The sequence below is a fragment of the Notolepis coatsorum genome (genome assembly GCF_963971535.1).
Source record: "Notolepis coatsorum genome assembly, chromosome: 14".
NCBI classification, from domain to species: domain Eukaryota; kingdom Metazoa; phylum Chordata; class Actinopteri; order Aulopiformes; family Paralepididae; genus Notolepis; species Notolepis coatsorum.
In genome coordinates this window covers 6,623,904-6,638,934 of record NC_140178.1, presented here as the reverse complement: position 1 = coordinate 6,638,934, position 15,031 = coordinate 6,623,904, and the positions used below count along the sequence as shown (strand labels likewise).

The following is a 15,031-nucleotide window of genomic DNA, read 5'->3' as shown; positions in this document are numbered from 1 at the left end:
TAAACTTGTAAAACACTGAGTTACCCTCATTCACAGCGATGACAAGCTTACAAAACAGCAATTTCATACATATAGGCACAATGAATAAGAATAAACAATAAAAAATCAGCTAAGACGGTTACAAGATCATACTTTTAAATGTCTGTCTGTCTGTCTGTCTGTCTGTCTGTCTGTCTGTCTGTCTGTCTGTCTGTCTGTCTGTCACCAGTCCTCACATTCATCCTACTGTCTCTCACAACAGCTGTTGCTGACCCCCCCCCCCCCCCCCCCCCCCCCCGCCGACACTCAGACCCCTCCCTCCATCTGCATAGCTGTCGTGTTGCTAAATCTGTCTCTTTATGGAACACAAGTCAAAGTACAATTCAACCTTTCAGTTTGACTCGTTTAACCTTTTACAATTACAATTAATTGTATTTATCAGTATTATATGTGTATCATATGTGTATTATTATGTGTATCAGTGATAATAAAACCGTAAACAAAGAGGCCTATTATTGGGATATTAGATCCTAATATGAAAAACTGTGATTTAATGTTCTATGCCTTATTTTGACTTTGTCTAATTCGCTGCAGTGCTGTCTATTTCATGCCAATGTTACCGATGGCCAAAGAACAAAACCTCCTATATGCATAAAAGTGTGGAACAACCACATAATAACACATAATATAGTAATGCAGTCCAAAAACTGTTTATTGTATTGGGTATCCTTAAACAATTGCATTCTGCAAGAAAACAACACGAAAACAACACTTTCTTAAAAAAAGAAATATATATATATATATTTTATGTCTGCACTTTAGGCATCGCTCTTGATCTGCCTATTTTGTGCTAATTTTATGCCTGTGTCTTTTTACCGCTGTGAAACACTTTGAGCTGCACTTCTTGTACGAAAAGTGCCATACAAATAAAGTTTATTATTATTATTTATTATTATTGTATGTGTTTGTCTCTCTCATAGCTGACAACGTGCTGCTGTCGGAGGACGGGAAGGACACTTTCCTGTGTGACTTTGGACACGCGGAGAGACTGGACAACCACGGGACTAGCCTGAGCGGGTCACAAGGTACATGACCTCAAACTCCACGTAACACCACATGACCTCAAACTCCACCTGTAACACCACATGACCTCAAACTCCACGTAACACCACATGACCTCAAACTCCACGTAACACCACATGACCTCAAACTCATCTGTAACACCACATGACCTCAAACTCATCTGTAACACCACATGACCTCAAACTCCACGTAACACCACATGACCTCAAACTCCACCTGTAACACCACATGACCTCAAACTCCACGTAACACCACCACATGACCTCAAACTCCACGTAAATCCACATGAAGCATAAACATGTTGGTGGGACTGGGTAGCGTAGAGGTCTAAGCACTAGGAGTGGCTGGGTAGTGTAGAGGTCTAAGCACTAGGAGTGACTGGGTAGCGTAGAGGTCTAAGCACTAGGAGAGGCTGGGTAGTGTAGAGGTCTAAGCACTAGAGAGGCTGGGTAGTGTAGAGGTCTAAGCACTAGGAGAGGCTGGGTAGTGTAGCGGTCTAAGCACTAGGAGTGGCTGCGTAGCGTAGAGGTCTAAGCACTAGGAGTGGCTGGGTAGTGTAGAGGTCTAAGCACTAGGAGTGACTGGGTAGTGTAGAGGTCTAAGCACTAGGAGTGACTGGGTAGTGTAGAGGTCTAAGCACTAGGAGTGGCTGGGTAGTGTAGAGGTCTAAACACTAGGAGTGACTGGGTAGTGTAGAGGTCTAAGCACTAGGAGTGGCTGGGTAGTGTAGAGGTCTAAGCACTAGGTGTGGCTGGGTAGTGTAGAGGTCTAAGCACTAGAGAGGCTGGGTAGTGTAGAGGTCTAAGCACTAGGAGTGGCTGGGTAGTGTAGAGGTCTAAGCACTAGGAGAGGCTGGGTAGTGTAGAGGTCTAAGCACTAGAGGTGGCTGGGTAGTGTAGAGGTCTAAGCACTAGAGAGGCTGGGTAGTGTAGAGGTCTAAACACTAGGAGTGGCTGGGTAGTGTAGAGGTCTAAGCACTAGAGAGGCTGGGTAGTGTAGAGGTCTAAGCACTAGGAGAGGCTGGGTAGTGTAGAGGTCTAAGCACTAGGTGTGGCTGGGTAGTGTAGAGGTCTAAGCACTAGAGAGGCTGGGTAGTGTAGAGGTCTAAGCACTAGGAGTGGCTGGGTAGTGTAGAGGTCTAAGCACTAGGAGTGGCTGGGTAGTGTAGAGGTCTAAGCACTAGAGAGGCTGGGTAGTGTAGAGGTCTAAGCACTAGAGAGGCTGGGTAGTGTAGAGGTCTAAGCACTAGGTGTGGCTGGGTAGTGTAGAGGTCTAAGCACTAGGAGAGGCTGGGTAGTGTAGAGGTCTAAGCACTAGAGAGGCTGGGTAGCGTAGAGGTCTAAGCACTAGAGAGGCTGGGTAGTGTAGAGGTCTAAGCACTAGAGAGGCTGGGTAGTGTGTAGAGGTCTAAGCACTAGGAGTGACTGGGTAGTAAGGTTAGTTATGGTTAGATATCAATGATGATATCAACCCCTGTCTCCTGAGCCGTTCAGCCATTGTGTAGTTGTGATGTGTGCCGGGTGCCAATGTGTAATGGCAGCCATTGAGCCTGCGTAGCCCAAGGTTGGGTGCTACCAGTGGTGGTGAAGGAGGCAATTTCCCTAACCCTACATTGTAAAGCGCTTTGAGTGTCTAGAAAAGCGCTATATAAATGTAATGAATTATAATTATTATCCCGGGTCTCTCTCTCTCTCTCTCAGATCTGAAGGGCACCGAGAGCCACATGGCCCCCGAGGTGGTGAAGGGGGAGCCGCGGGGGGCCAAGGCAGATGTGTGGAGCAGCTGCTGTATGTTCCTGCACATGCTGAACGGCTGCCCGCCGTGGACGCGCTACTACACCTGCCGACTCTACCTCAAGGTAACGCGTCGCCCACTGGACGTCTAGAGCTGCGCGGCTGTGCGGTCAAAAATACACTCGCAATATACTCATCTTAATCGATAACAATGATAGCCAATATGTATTATAGCTTAGATTAGATTAGATACATTTTTTTTATCTATGTCATCATGCAGCACAAGTACAGTACAACGGAAATACGTTTTTTTTTTTATTTATTTAAAAACAGCCAATCAAATCCCCATCAATGGTAAATGAACCCGCCCACACCCATGCTGATTGGTCCTTGTGCAAAGACTAGAAAGCGGGGATCTTTGATTAAACACCTGCTATCAGAAGAATAGACATTCCGAAAAAAAGGTTTTTACTTTGACTTTTTAGTACATTTAAAAGTAGAAACTTTTGGATTTTACTCAAGTGTGTTTTTAGCCAGATACTCTGACTTTGACTTGAGTACGATTTTGAGACCGTACCCCATACTTTCACTTAAGTATAATTTCTGGGTACTTTTTACACCCCTGTATATACTGTGTATACAACATTATTGTACATGCTATCATACAGAGTTTTAGAGGCTGAAGCCAGACATTCCTTTTCAGAACAACCAACGCCACAAAGCTTCCCCCTAATCCTTTAGGTTTTAGAGGGGGAAAAAACGACATCCAATTTCACACAGCAGACCCCAGACTGACCCCCGTTGTTCATATGTTGGACGCCTACAGATAGCCAACGAGCCTCCGCCTCTGAGAGAGATCCCCCCCGACTGCAGCGCCCTGGCGGCTGAGGTCACCTGGGCGGGGCTTCAGAAGGACCCGGTCAAGAGGGCGTCGGCCGCGGCCCTCAGAGAGAAGACGTCCCGAGCCTTGAGAGCAGGTGACGAAACAAAACACGACGACATTACAGCCATTTCCTCCGTCTTATCTTATCGTCAAAATGAAGTAAAATAAACAACCAATTGTCTGTTTTCGATATTGTATTGCCACTAGTTTGAAATAAGACATGTTAAGGAAGCAAAATATAACAAAATCTCTATAGTTGAAAAAAAAACAAAAAGGCGATTTCGGGGGTACTGTCTCGCCTTAAGTCATTGACCGCCATGCTGTTTTCCCATCTCAAAACATACTCAATGGCGCCGGCGTCATTGACCATTCAAACAATTTGGGGTGTCCTGGCGAACGTGGTGTTATATCTGCGGTACCGGTTGGGAGGTAGTGCCTTGAAACATATATATAAGTAGTGCCTTCAGGGTATCTCTGCTGGGTCTTAGAAAGTCTTAGAAAGTATTACATTTATAATTCTCAATTTAAGGCCTTAACCCATTTAGACCTAAAACACCTGCTAATAATGCATTATATAGCCCGCATATACACACAAATGTGTTTCCCGGTTTCAATGGGTAATAAAAAGTGTTACATTTAATTTGCACAGGTATTACATTTTTTGGGGGGGGCAAGCCTGGCTGAAATAATATTAAATATATGAAATGTTTTTTGTATTCAAGTAGTTTTTGCAGGGCTATCCTGGTCCTATTGGTGTGTCTTCAGCTTGTATGGAATTCACCGAGAATTGAAATTGGCAGCCGCCAGTTCAGTGTCGCTATGTGTTTTTTGCTAATAACGATTGTGAAATTGTTATTACACGGTACGTGGTATTAAAAAGGTCTTAAAGTGAACTTGTTGAAACCTGCAGATACCCTGTGTATTAATGCTCAGTAGTAGGGTTGGGTACCGAACACGGTACTTTTAATTAAGGGTACAGACCGAATTACGTCGGTGCTACCGACTTGATAAAAGGTACCGATAGTTATACAAATTATACATCTTCCTTTTTTGTTTGTTCCTATCCCCTAGCCCCTCCCCATTCCACCCACAGAGAGCAATAACAAACATACATATACTACAAAATATATTTTTTTATAAAAATAAATAGATTTTAAAGAAAAGTAAAAAATAAAAAAATATGTGACAGACAAAAAGTAAAAAAAAAAAAAAAAGTCAAGTGACAACTCCTCTTGTGAGTCGCGCCGTTTCTATGTGCAGTGAGAGAAAAACACGGGGTCCAATCCGTCAAAACATGCTTTTGCATCCTCGCCATTCCTGTGTGTCGGTACCGACCCTACCCTCACTCGGTATGAACGGCTAACCTGTGGTTCGTTGTTTTTTCATTCCCCAGTGGGCGGTCTGACCAGTCCGGTCAGAGGGCCGTACGCCGAGCCCCTTCGTGTGACCCCAGACCCCCCCGACTCCCCCCTGCACTCCTCCTCCTCCTCCTCCTCCGAGCAGGAGGACCTGGGGGTCTGGGGGAGACGGACGAGCCTGGGGAGCGAGACCACGAAGGAGCCGAGCAGCGATGAAGAGGAGGAGGAGGAGGAGGAGGAGGAGGAGAGGCGGAGAAGACGCGGGAGCAGGGACCACCCGTCAGTCTTCAGACGCTCATCTGCAACGAGCGGAACCACAAGACGGGCACCGCTGTCGCCTCCACGGTGTCTGAACTGGAGCTGCGCAAACTGGAGCGAGGTGAGAGCTCGCTCTCTCTGTTTCTGTGTCTCTCTCTCTCTGTTTCTGTGTCTCTCTCTCTCTGTTTCTGTCTGTCTGTCTCTCTGTCTCTCTCTCACACTCTCTCTCCAGACTTCTACCTGAGCAGTCTGTCTCTCTCTCTCTCTCACTCTCTCTCTGCGTCTCTCTCACTCTCTCTCTCTCTCTCTCTCTCTCTGCGTCTCTCTCACTCTCTCTCTCTCTCTCTCTCCAGACTTCTACCTCAGCAGTCTGTCTCAGCTCCACTCTGCTGAGATGCAGGAGCAGCTGTTGTCGTGCCTCAGCAGTGACTGCCACTCCACCCGGGACACGTGGGACAAAAAGGTAAACCAGGGCACTGTCAGGGTCGTATCGATTCTATTCATTCTTTTTATTCAACCTAATGATGCCGGTTCTGAACGAGTTTTCTTTGCCACGGTAATAAAACCGTGGCTGATCTGTCCTCGCAGAGAAAACGTCTGCAACGAAGATGTTTAAACAACATGTCTTCCATTCCATGCATGATGCCCTTCACAAAGTGCAGACACGTACTTTATCCTAATAATATACCCCAATATCCTCCCTCCTCTTTCCTCCCTCCCCCTCCCTCTCTACACCCTCCTCCTTCTCCTCCCCCTCCCTCTCTCCCCCCCTCCTCCTCCTCTCTCCTCCCCCCTCCCTCCCCCCTCCTTCCTCCCTCTCTCCTCCCCCTCTCCTCCCTCCTCCCTCTCCCCCTCCTTCTCTCCTCCCTCTCTCCTCCCTCCCTCCTCTTTCCCCCCTCCTCCCTCTCTCCCTCCTCTTTCCTCCCTCTCTCCTCCCCCTCTCCTCCCTCCTCTTTCCTCCTTACTCCTCCCTCTCCCCCTCCTTCTCTCCTCCCTCCCTCCTCTCCCCTCCTCCCCTCTCCTCCCTCCCTCCTCTTTCCTCCCTCTCTCCCTCCTCTTTCCTCCCTCCCTCCTCCTCTCCTCCCCCTCTCCCCCCTCTCCTCCCTCCTCTTTCCCCTCTCCTCCATCTCTCCTCTTTCCTCCTTCCTCCTCCCTCTCCCCCCTCCTCCCTCTCTCCTCCCTCCCTCCTCCCCCCTCCTCCTCCCTCCCCCCTCTCTCCTCCCTCCCTCCTCTTTCCCCCCTCCTCCCTCTCTCCCTCCTCTTTCCTCCCTCTCCCTCCTCTTTCCTCCCTCCCTCCTCTTTCCCCCATCCTCCCTCTCTCCCTCCTCTTTCCTCCCTCCCTCCTCCCTCTCCTCCCCCTCTCCTCCCTCCTCTTTCCTCCCTCTCTCATCCCTCCTCTTTCCCCCCTCCTCCTCTCTCCCTCCTCTCTCCTCCCTCCCTCCTCCCCCCTCCTCCTCCCTCCCCCCTCTCTCCTCCCTCCCTCCTCTTTCCCCCCTCCTCCCTCTCTCCCTCCTCTTTCCTCCCTCTCCCTCCTCTTTCCTCCCTCCCTCCTCTTTCCCCCATCCTCCCTCTCTCCCTCCTCTTTCCTCCCTCCCTCCTCCCTCTCCTCCCCCTCTCCTCCCTCCTCTTTCCTCCCTCTCTCATCCCTCCTCTTTCCCCCCCTCCTCCTCTCTCCCTCCTCTCTCCTCCCTCCCTCCTCCCTCTCCTCCCCCTCTCCTCCCTCCTCTTTCCTCCCTCTCTCATCCCTCCTCTTTCCCCCTCCTCCTCTCTCCCTCCTCTCTCCTCCCTCCCTCCCCTCTCCTCCCTCCCCCCCCCCCCCCCCCTCCTCCCTCCCCCCAGGACTCTGGCCGGTGGTCCATCGGTCCCGGGGATGAGTTGAGTTCCGGCGTGTTCTCCTGCAGCAGTCAGCCGGACGGACAGGTGTTCAGTATGGACTGGCTGGGTCACGCCCAGCTGCCGCCCCCCCCGCTGCTTCGAGGGTGAGACTGGACTACCATTCACTCACTCTCCCATCGAGAGACCATTATGTTTCAAGTTTTGTTTTATTTGTCACGTATAAAGTACATGTATGGGGCGCCCTCATGGCGCATACCATAGTGCCTCGCATACCTACGCGGCCGTCCCGGGTTCGCTTCCCGCTCTTTGTCGCATGTCTTACCCCACTCTCCTCTGTCGGTCATGTCTGACCAGAAAAGGCCAGAAAAGCGCTAAAATAAATTTAAAAGAAAATTATAAAAAGAAAGTACATGTACATTACAGTGAAATGCTTGGTTCTGTATGAGCCCCTGAGAATGTGCTTCATACTTATATAAAAAAAATTATTTAAGTAAAAGAGGAATAAGTCCCGACACTACAATATACAAAATACAATATATAAACTAAAGTACAACCTAAGTACAATGAAGTAAAAATGCAGACAATGAGGTACAAAAACGTTTCTTTTTTTTTAAAGGCAAGATGCTAAATGAGGTATGGATGTAGTGCAAATCTCTTTAATAAATAGATAAATATGATGTAGTGTTTTAAAAGTGTCTAAAGTGAGTGGTACGGTGAGTGTTTGTTTAAAGTGAGTGTGTGCAGCAATGAGTGTAGATGGATGGGTTGATGGTGTTACACAGAGTCGTTGAGCGTCCTGATGGCCTGGGGATAGAAGCTCCTTCTGAGTCGCTCTGCCATCACGCCTCTGCCCTCTGAAGGCATGTTACCCAAACACCTTGGTTTTAATCATCGCATGAACAAAGAGTATTTTATGTTTCTCTTTTATTACTTGTGTGATTTTATATTGGCTTCCACTACTGCACCTTAAGGTCGAGTCCCAAATCTCGTTGTATGCAAATATAATGACAATAAAGTATATTCTATTCTATTCCATTCTAACGGCATGTTACCGAAACACCTCGCATGAATAAAGAGCATTCTTTCTAGAACAGGGGTTCTCAAACTTTTTTATACCACGGCCCCATTTTATTTAGGAATCTTTTTGGCGACCCCGCGTCATTTCTACTTGGAATTGAGGAATATCAGAATAAAAGCACACGCTGTTGAACTTGATCATGCATATTTATTAGAACATTTTATTACAGGGCGGCTGAGTGGCGCAGTGGGCAAGGCGCTCGCCACTAACGCAGGAGACGCTGGTATCGAGCCCGGCTCTCGGCATTGCTACCGGCTTGGCCGGCCGTCATACTAACACAATTGGCAGTGATAGAGGGTGGGAAAGCCGGTGGGTGGGGATTGGACGTTGTGGACAGCGACTCCTACAGGTCGGTTGGGTGACGCCTGTACGGCGGAATCAGGAAGTGTCGGGGGCAGCGTGAGCCTCCCACGCGTTACTCCTCGCCACTGAGAGTTCGAGCTGCTGCGGTGAAAAGATGCTACAGGCTGCCTCCTCGTGTACCGGAGGGGACACGTGATGCAAGGCTTCTGTCCTCACTACAGCCGACCAGTGGGAGGCATAGTCTAGCAACGTTCAAGACAGGGGAGGGAAGAATTGGAATCACAAAATTGGGATGGGAGACAAATAGAAAAATGGGGAGAAAAACTGGATTAAAAAAAATATATGTATTACAGCACTATGTTAGCAATACACATTTATAAAAACGAGGCATATTTTGCCAAAATATGTTGCCAGAACATAAAGGGGAAAAAAAGGGTATTGATTTATAAAAGAAAAAACTGTCACCTAGGTCGCGACCCGTAGTTTGAGAACCGCTGTTCTAGACCATCCATCGGCCTCCGAAGAGTTGCTGAATTCTTCTCCCTGGATATACGTTTCTTCCGGTTCGTGCACCTTGGTGGTTGAAGGACGCCGTTGAGACAGATCTCTTGTGTCTCCTGTGGTGTGCTTGTGTCCCAGGGGTGGACGTTGAGACAGATCTCTTGTGTCTCCTGTGGTGTGCTTGTGTCTCAGAGGGGTGGACGTTGAGACAGATCTCTTGTGTCTCCTCCTGTGGTGTGCTTGTGTCTCAGGGGTGGACGTTGAGACAGATCTCTTGTGTCTCCTCCTGTGGTGTGCTTGTCTCTCAGGGGTGGACGTTGAGACAGATCTCTTGTGTCTCCTCCTGTGGTGTGCTTGTCTCTCAGGGGTGGACGTTGAGACAGATCTCTTGTGTCTCCTGTGGTGTGCTTGTGTCTCAGGGGTGGACGTTGAGACCGATCTCTTGTGTCTCCCGTGGTGTGCTCGTCTCTCAGGGGTGGACGTTGAGACAGACCTCTTGTGTCTCCCGTGGTGTGCTCGTCTCTCAGGGGTGGACGTTGAGACAGACCTCTTGTGTCTCCCGTGGTGTGCTTGTCTCTCAGGGGTGGACGTTGAGACAGACCTCTTGTGTCTCCCGTGGTGTGCTCGTCTCTCAGGGGTGGACGTTGAGACAGATCTCTTGTGTCTCCTGTGGTGTGCTCGTCTCTCAGGGGTGGACGTTGAGACAGACCTCTTGTGTCTCCTGTGGTGTGCTTGTCTCTCAGGGGTGGACGTTGAGACAGACCTCTTGTGTCTCCCGTGGTGTGCTTGTCTCTCAGGGGTGGACGTTGAGACAGACCTCTTGTGTCTCCCGTGGTGTGCTTGTCTCTCAGGGGTGGACGTTGAGACAGACCTCTTGTGTCTCCCGTGGTGTGCTTGTCTCTCAGGGGTGGACGTTGAGACCGATCTCTTGTGTCTCCCGTGGTGTGCTTGTCTCTCAGGGGTGGACGTTGAGACAGACCTCTTGTGTCTCCCGTGGTGTGCTTGTCTCTCAGGGGTGGACGTTGAGACCGATCTCTTGTGTCTCCCGTGGTGTGCTTGTCTCTCAGGGGTGGACGTTGAGACAGACCTCTTGTGTCTCCTCCTGTGGTGTGCTTGTCTCTCAGGGGTGGACGTTGAGACAGATCTCTTGTGTCTCCCGTGGTGTGCTTGTCTCTCAGGGGTGGACGTTGAGACAGATCTCTTGTGTCTCCCGTGGTGTGCTTGTCTCTCAGGGGTGGACGTCTGCATCAGAGACTTCGACCGGAGGAGCATCCGGATCCGAGAGACCAGGCGGGTGAAGGTGGGACACATCGCCACGGGGATCAGCGACCAGGTGAGGAGGACCACGCCCACGCGCCACGGGACCCGGATTCCACGTTCCCCCGTTCTGGTTCCACGTTCTGGAGCGGCCGGCCGCGCGGCTGTCGCACCCTAAAAACGCCTTATTTTTTTTGTGATTTTTTTTGACATGACATAAAACTAGACACACAAACATTAAAAGTAAAAATCCACAATAAATCATAGGACTATGATAGTCCAGTATTTAAATCAAAATAAATGTAGATTAAAGGATATATACATAATAATTACGATACATGACATAAAACTAGACACACAAACATTAAAAGTAAAAAATCCACAATAAATCATAGAACTATGATAGTCCAGTATTTAAATCAAAATAAATGTAGATTAAAGGATATATACATAATAATTACGATACATGACATAAAACTAGACACACAAACATTAAAAGTAAAAATCCACAATAAATCATAGGACTATGATAGTCCAGTATTTAAATCAAAATAAATGTAGATTAAAGGATACATTAAACGCCTTATGAATTTGATTGATTTGTTTGATATTAATGTTGTCGTCGTCGTGGAAATCGCTGTTGGTTCAGCGGTTGCGTCGGAGATGTCATTAGGATGGACGTTCTATTTGAGCGTTATAATAACCTTCAGAGTCTTGTGCGACCAATTGTCCAGTCGTGACACAATGTTCGCTCACAGGATGATATCGAAAGTACATGGAAGCCATTTTAGGTGTAGTGAAGAAGGGAATGGCCTGGATTCTCTAAGTCAACTTCCTGTCTGTTGTTGCTACGCAACTACGGCTTGGGGGGAAACATTCACCCCCCGGGTACATTGTGTACGCTTCATTTAGTGCAGAAAAAACGGATCGGAAAAGCGGCAAATTAAACACAATCAAGGGTAATTTTCTTCAGTGCATCACAATGCCAAAGAGCTGCTGTGTTACGTTTTGTACTAATATAACTAAATCAAAATCGTACGTTTTATATAATACCTGCTGAGGCATCACGGAGAAGTATGAAAAGTACCCATTATGACCCGTTATGAAAAGTACCCATTTCATAACGGGTGAGAAAAAGGAACAAATATTTATATCGAAGAAAGATTATTGGCTGTGAGGCTGTAAACAGCAGATAAATGTTAGCTGCTATAGCTACTTCGCCATATAGTCCATTCTCAGTGTATGTGCACTGGAGGCTTCAAGTAGCCTACAACATGCCTTTTTCATGTTTATATGTTACTACTATTTAAAGACGGCGCTCACTTTTGCTCGTACACACCTGTCGGTTGTCCCCAAAAGAACTAGGATGGCGGCGGTCTCGTGACGTCAGAGTGTCTTTGAGAATGCGCACGGCGAGCCATCTTTCTGCCACCAGACAAGCAGCCATGCAGCGTTATATTCACGCTCGACACCATCGCTTCACCGGAAGGGCCTCGGTCACACCGATATCAACCCCGGTTTCCCCCCCCCCCCCCCCCCTGGCTCTGGCTTCCTGTCCGTTTCAGGATGCACTTTAAGATCCTGATGTTTGTATTTAAGATTGTAAACGGTCCGGCCCCCCCGCAGTACCTATAGTTGAACTCCTCCGTGTTGACAGCTAGAGCACTGAGGTCGTCAAATCAGTTGCTTCTGGATGTTCAAAAAATCGAGATCTAAAGGTGACCGAGCCGTTGATTTTATTTGATTTTATTAGACATAAAAAATTAAATAAAAATACAAGATTCCAGGAAAACGTCAAGGATGCTACACAAAAAAGTCAAGACTTATTTCTAGGGATGCTCGATATTGGCTTTTTTACCGATACCGATATACCGATATTGTCCAACTCTTAATTTCCGATACCGATATCAACCGATACCGATATATGCGGGGTTCCCCCCCCCCCAGGTAATTAACATTACATATCTCTTGTTGTGGAATTAACACATACTTTTGACAATAAATAAAATCTGAATTAGTTCTTACTTGCTTGCCTGGGTGAATAAAGGTTATAGAACTGTAAAAAAAAATAAAAAAAAAATAAATGTTTTTTTGAAAACCGATACCGATATTTTCCGATATCACATTCTAATGCCAATATCGGCCGATAATATCGGACATCCCTACTTATTTCCATTGTGGCCCCCAAGCTGTGGAACAGTTCACCTTTACATATCAGATCTGCCCTCAACCCTAGAGATCTTTAAAGTCTTTGTTAAAGACTCACCTCTTCTCTCTGGCTTTTCCTTCAGGTTGAGAGCCGTACATCCGTGCTTCTATTTTGACCGTGCATTTTATATTGTATTTTTTGGTTGTATGTGTACTATCGTTACTCGTGTAGTACCGTTTGCAGTACTATTTCCGTTTGTGTAAAGTGTGCAGTGCACCTTGTGTTGTATTCTTATCAGTATTGTATTTAGTCCCTTTTATTTTTTTTTACTTTATTGCCAACAGCAATACAATATGACAGTACAAAGACAGTACAGACAAAATAAAATAAAGTAAACGCTTAAAAATAAATAACCTTGAGATTGGGTCCCTCCTCCAAAGCATTCCCGCCTACACAAATATACCTACATATTTCTACCTCTATATATATATATACATACATACCCATAATACACACATGTATACTTCCCTCCATCCTGTCTCAAAGCAGTGTGTGTATTTAGTCCTTTTGTACTTTGTATCGCGCAGCACTTGCGCTAAACGTGCTATGTAAAAAAAAAAAAATGACCTTTGACCTTTGGGCCCGTCCTATACCAGATCTCCGAGCGGGTGTTCACCCTGGAGACCCAGGAGGGCCAGCCGGTGGCCCACGACGAGGAGGTCCAGGACTCGGGCCTGCAGCTGCGCTGCGTCTCCGCCCCGGACTACAGTGCCACCTGGAGGTGGAGGATCCGAGACGGGGCGCTGGAGACCAGGGACCAGAGGGCCTCCTCCTCTCAGCCCGCCGCCGTGTTCTGAACCGAGTCCGCCGCCGTCTCTACGCGCACGTCCGCCTTGATGCCCGTGTCTTAACGTCGCAGTCGTTGTTGTTGTTGTTGTCATGTTGCTGTCGCAGCCCCTGCACTGTGGAACAGCATCCCCACCTCCACTAGGCTCCTCGCCCCCTCGATAGATGCCTTCAAATCTAGGCTCAAAACCCACTTCTACCTACCAGCCTTTCCCGTTCACTGACTCATGCCCTGTTTTCCTGTGTGCCCTCCCATAAGACGGAGTTGTGACTGTTGTCTATATGTATCTATGTATCTACCCTCTGTACAGCACTTTGGTTGACACGTGTCATGTTAAATGTGCTCTATAAATAAATCTGATTGATTGATTGATTGATTGAATGTAGCAAGGGGCGACAGTGGCTCGGGAGGTAGAGAGCAGTCGTCAGGCAAATCCGGAGGTTACCGGGTTCGATTGCCGCTCCTCCCGGGCAGCGTGACGATGTGTCCTTGAGCAAGACACTTAAACCCCTAATTGCTCCCGATGAGCAGGTTGTGGCACCTTGCATGGTCGCCTCCGCCGTCGGTGTGAATGTGTGAGTGAATGGGTCAAATGTGAGGAACAAATTGTAAAGCGCTTTGGATAAAAGCGCTATTATAAAAAAGCAGCCATTTACCATTTAGCAAGGTTGCCTTAATAGTAGCAGTGTGTTCAGTGTGCTCGCCTTAACAGTAGAGATGCATTACATATCGGTGGCCATATCGGTATCAGCTGATGAGTGATTTTCTTTCTTATATCGGTATCAGCTGATCAGGGTTGGCACAAGGTCCTTGAAGTGCTTAAAGTGCTTGATTTTTGACCGAAAAAAGTCAAGGCTTGGAATTCCTTGAAAACAGCCAGTTTTTTAACAAGGTGCTTAAAAGGTCCTTGAAATTCATCTCAAGTTTTCAATCAAGTTCATTGAAAGTTTTGTTCATCCACGATAAAATTGTTCTGAATCAAGAAATATATATTTTTTTATTTAAAGTGTAACTAATTGTCAGAAATTGGTTTTAAGCCATAACTATAACATTTTATTTCTATAAAAAAACGTCATTTAAAAGTGAATTATATCCATTTAAATGCCCTTTTAAAAAATGAAAAACAGTGCTTAGAAAAGTACTTGAATTTCATTTTGCAATGTCTGTGGGAACCCTGGCTGATGAGTGATTTTCTTTCGTGTATATCGTTATCAGCGGATGATAGTGATTCCCCCCCCCCCCCCCCCATATATCTGTATCAGCTGATGATAGTGATGTTTTCATATATTTGTAAACTGATGATAGTGATGTTTTCATATATCAATATAAGCTGATGATAGTGTTTTCATAATCTGTATCAGCTGATAGTGATTTTCTTTTCATATCTGTATAAGATGATGATAGTGATGTTTTCATATATCTGTATAAACTGATAATAGTGATGTTTTCATATATCTGTATAAGCTGATAAGTGATGTTTTCATATATCTATCAGATGATGATAGTGATTTTTTCATACATCTGCCAATAAGCGAAACTGGGCAGATATATATCGGCTGGTGATAGTGATTTCTTTAATGATTGCGCATCGGTCCAATGAGCAAAGCTGGGCCGATGTGAAGGATTATTTCTCTGTGTAGCTGATTGATTGATTGATTGATTGATTGAAAAAATGTATTAACAGATTGTAGAATGGGTACAATACAGTACGGCTCAATACACACAATTGGGATGCAGACCAAAGACTTTCGTCTTGTTTACATCAG

General features: G+C 46.7%; 1 protein-coding gene across 1 annotated transcript in view; it reads left to right on the top strand.

Moving 5' to 3' along the window:
- LOC311239889 (mitogen-activated protein kinase kinase kinase 14-like) overlaps nt 1–13,393 on the top strand; it is a 28,191-nt gene extending 14,798 nt beyond the window's left edge. The window contains 10 exon segments of the mRNA XM_084328333.1: nt 960–1,064; nt 2,763–2,920; nt 3,622–3,772; nt 5,072–5,278; nt 5,281–5,415; nt 5,648–5,757; nt 7,134–7,253; nt 7,255–7,273; nt 10,245–10,345; nt 13,075–13,393. Of these exon segments, the coding sequence (XP_084184459.1) occupies nt 960–1,064; nt 2,763–2,920; nt 3,622–3,772; nt 5,072–5,278; nt 5,281–5,415; nt 5,648–5,757; nt 7,134–7,253; nt 7,255–7,273; nt 10,245–10,345; nt 13,075–13,275 (1,307 nt within the window). The 3' untranslated portion in view covers nt 13,276–13,393.
- The last annotated feature ends 1,638 nt before the right edge of the window (nt 13,394–15,031 follow it).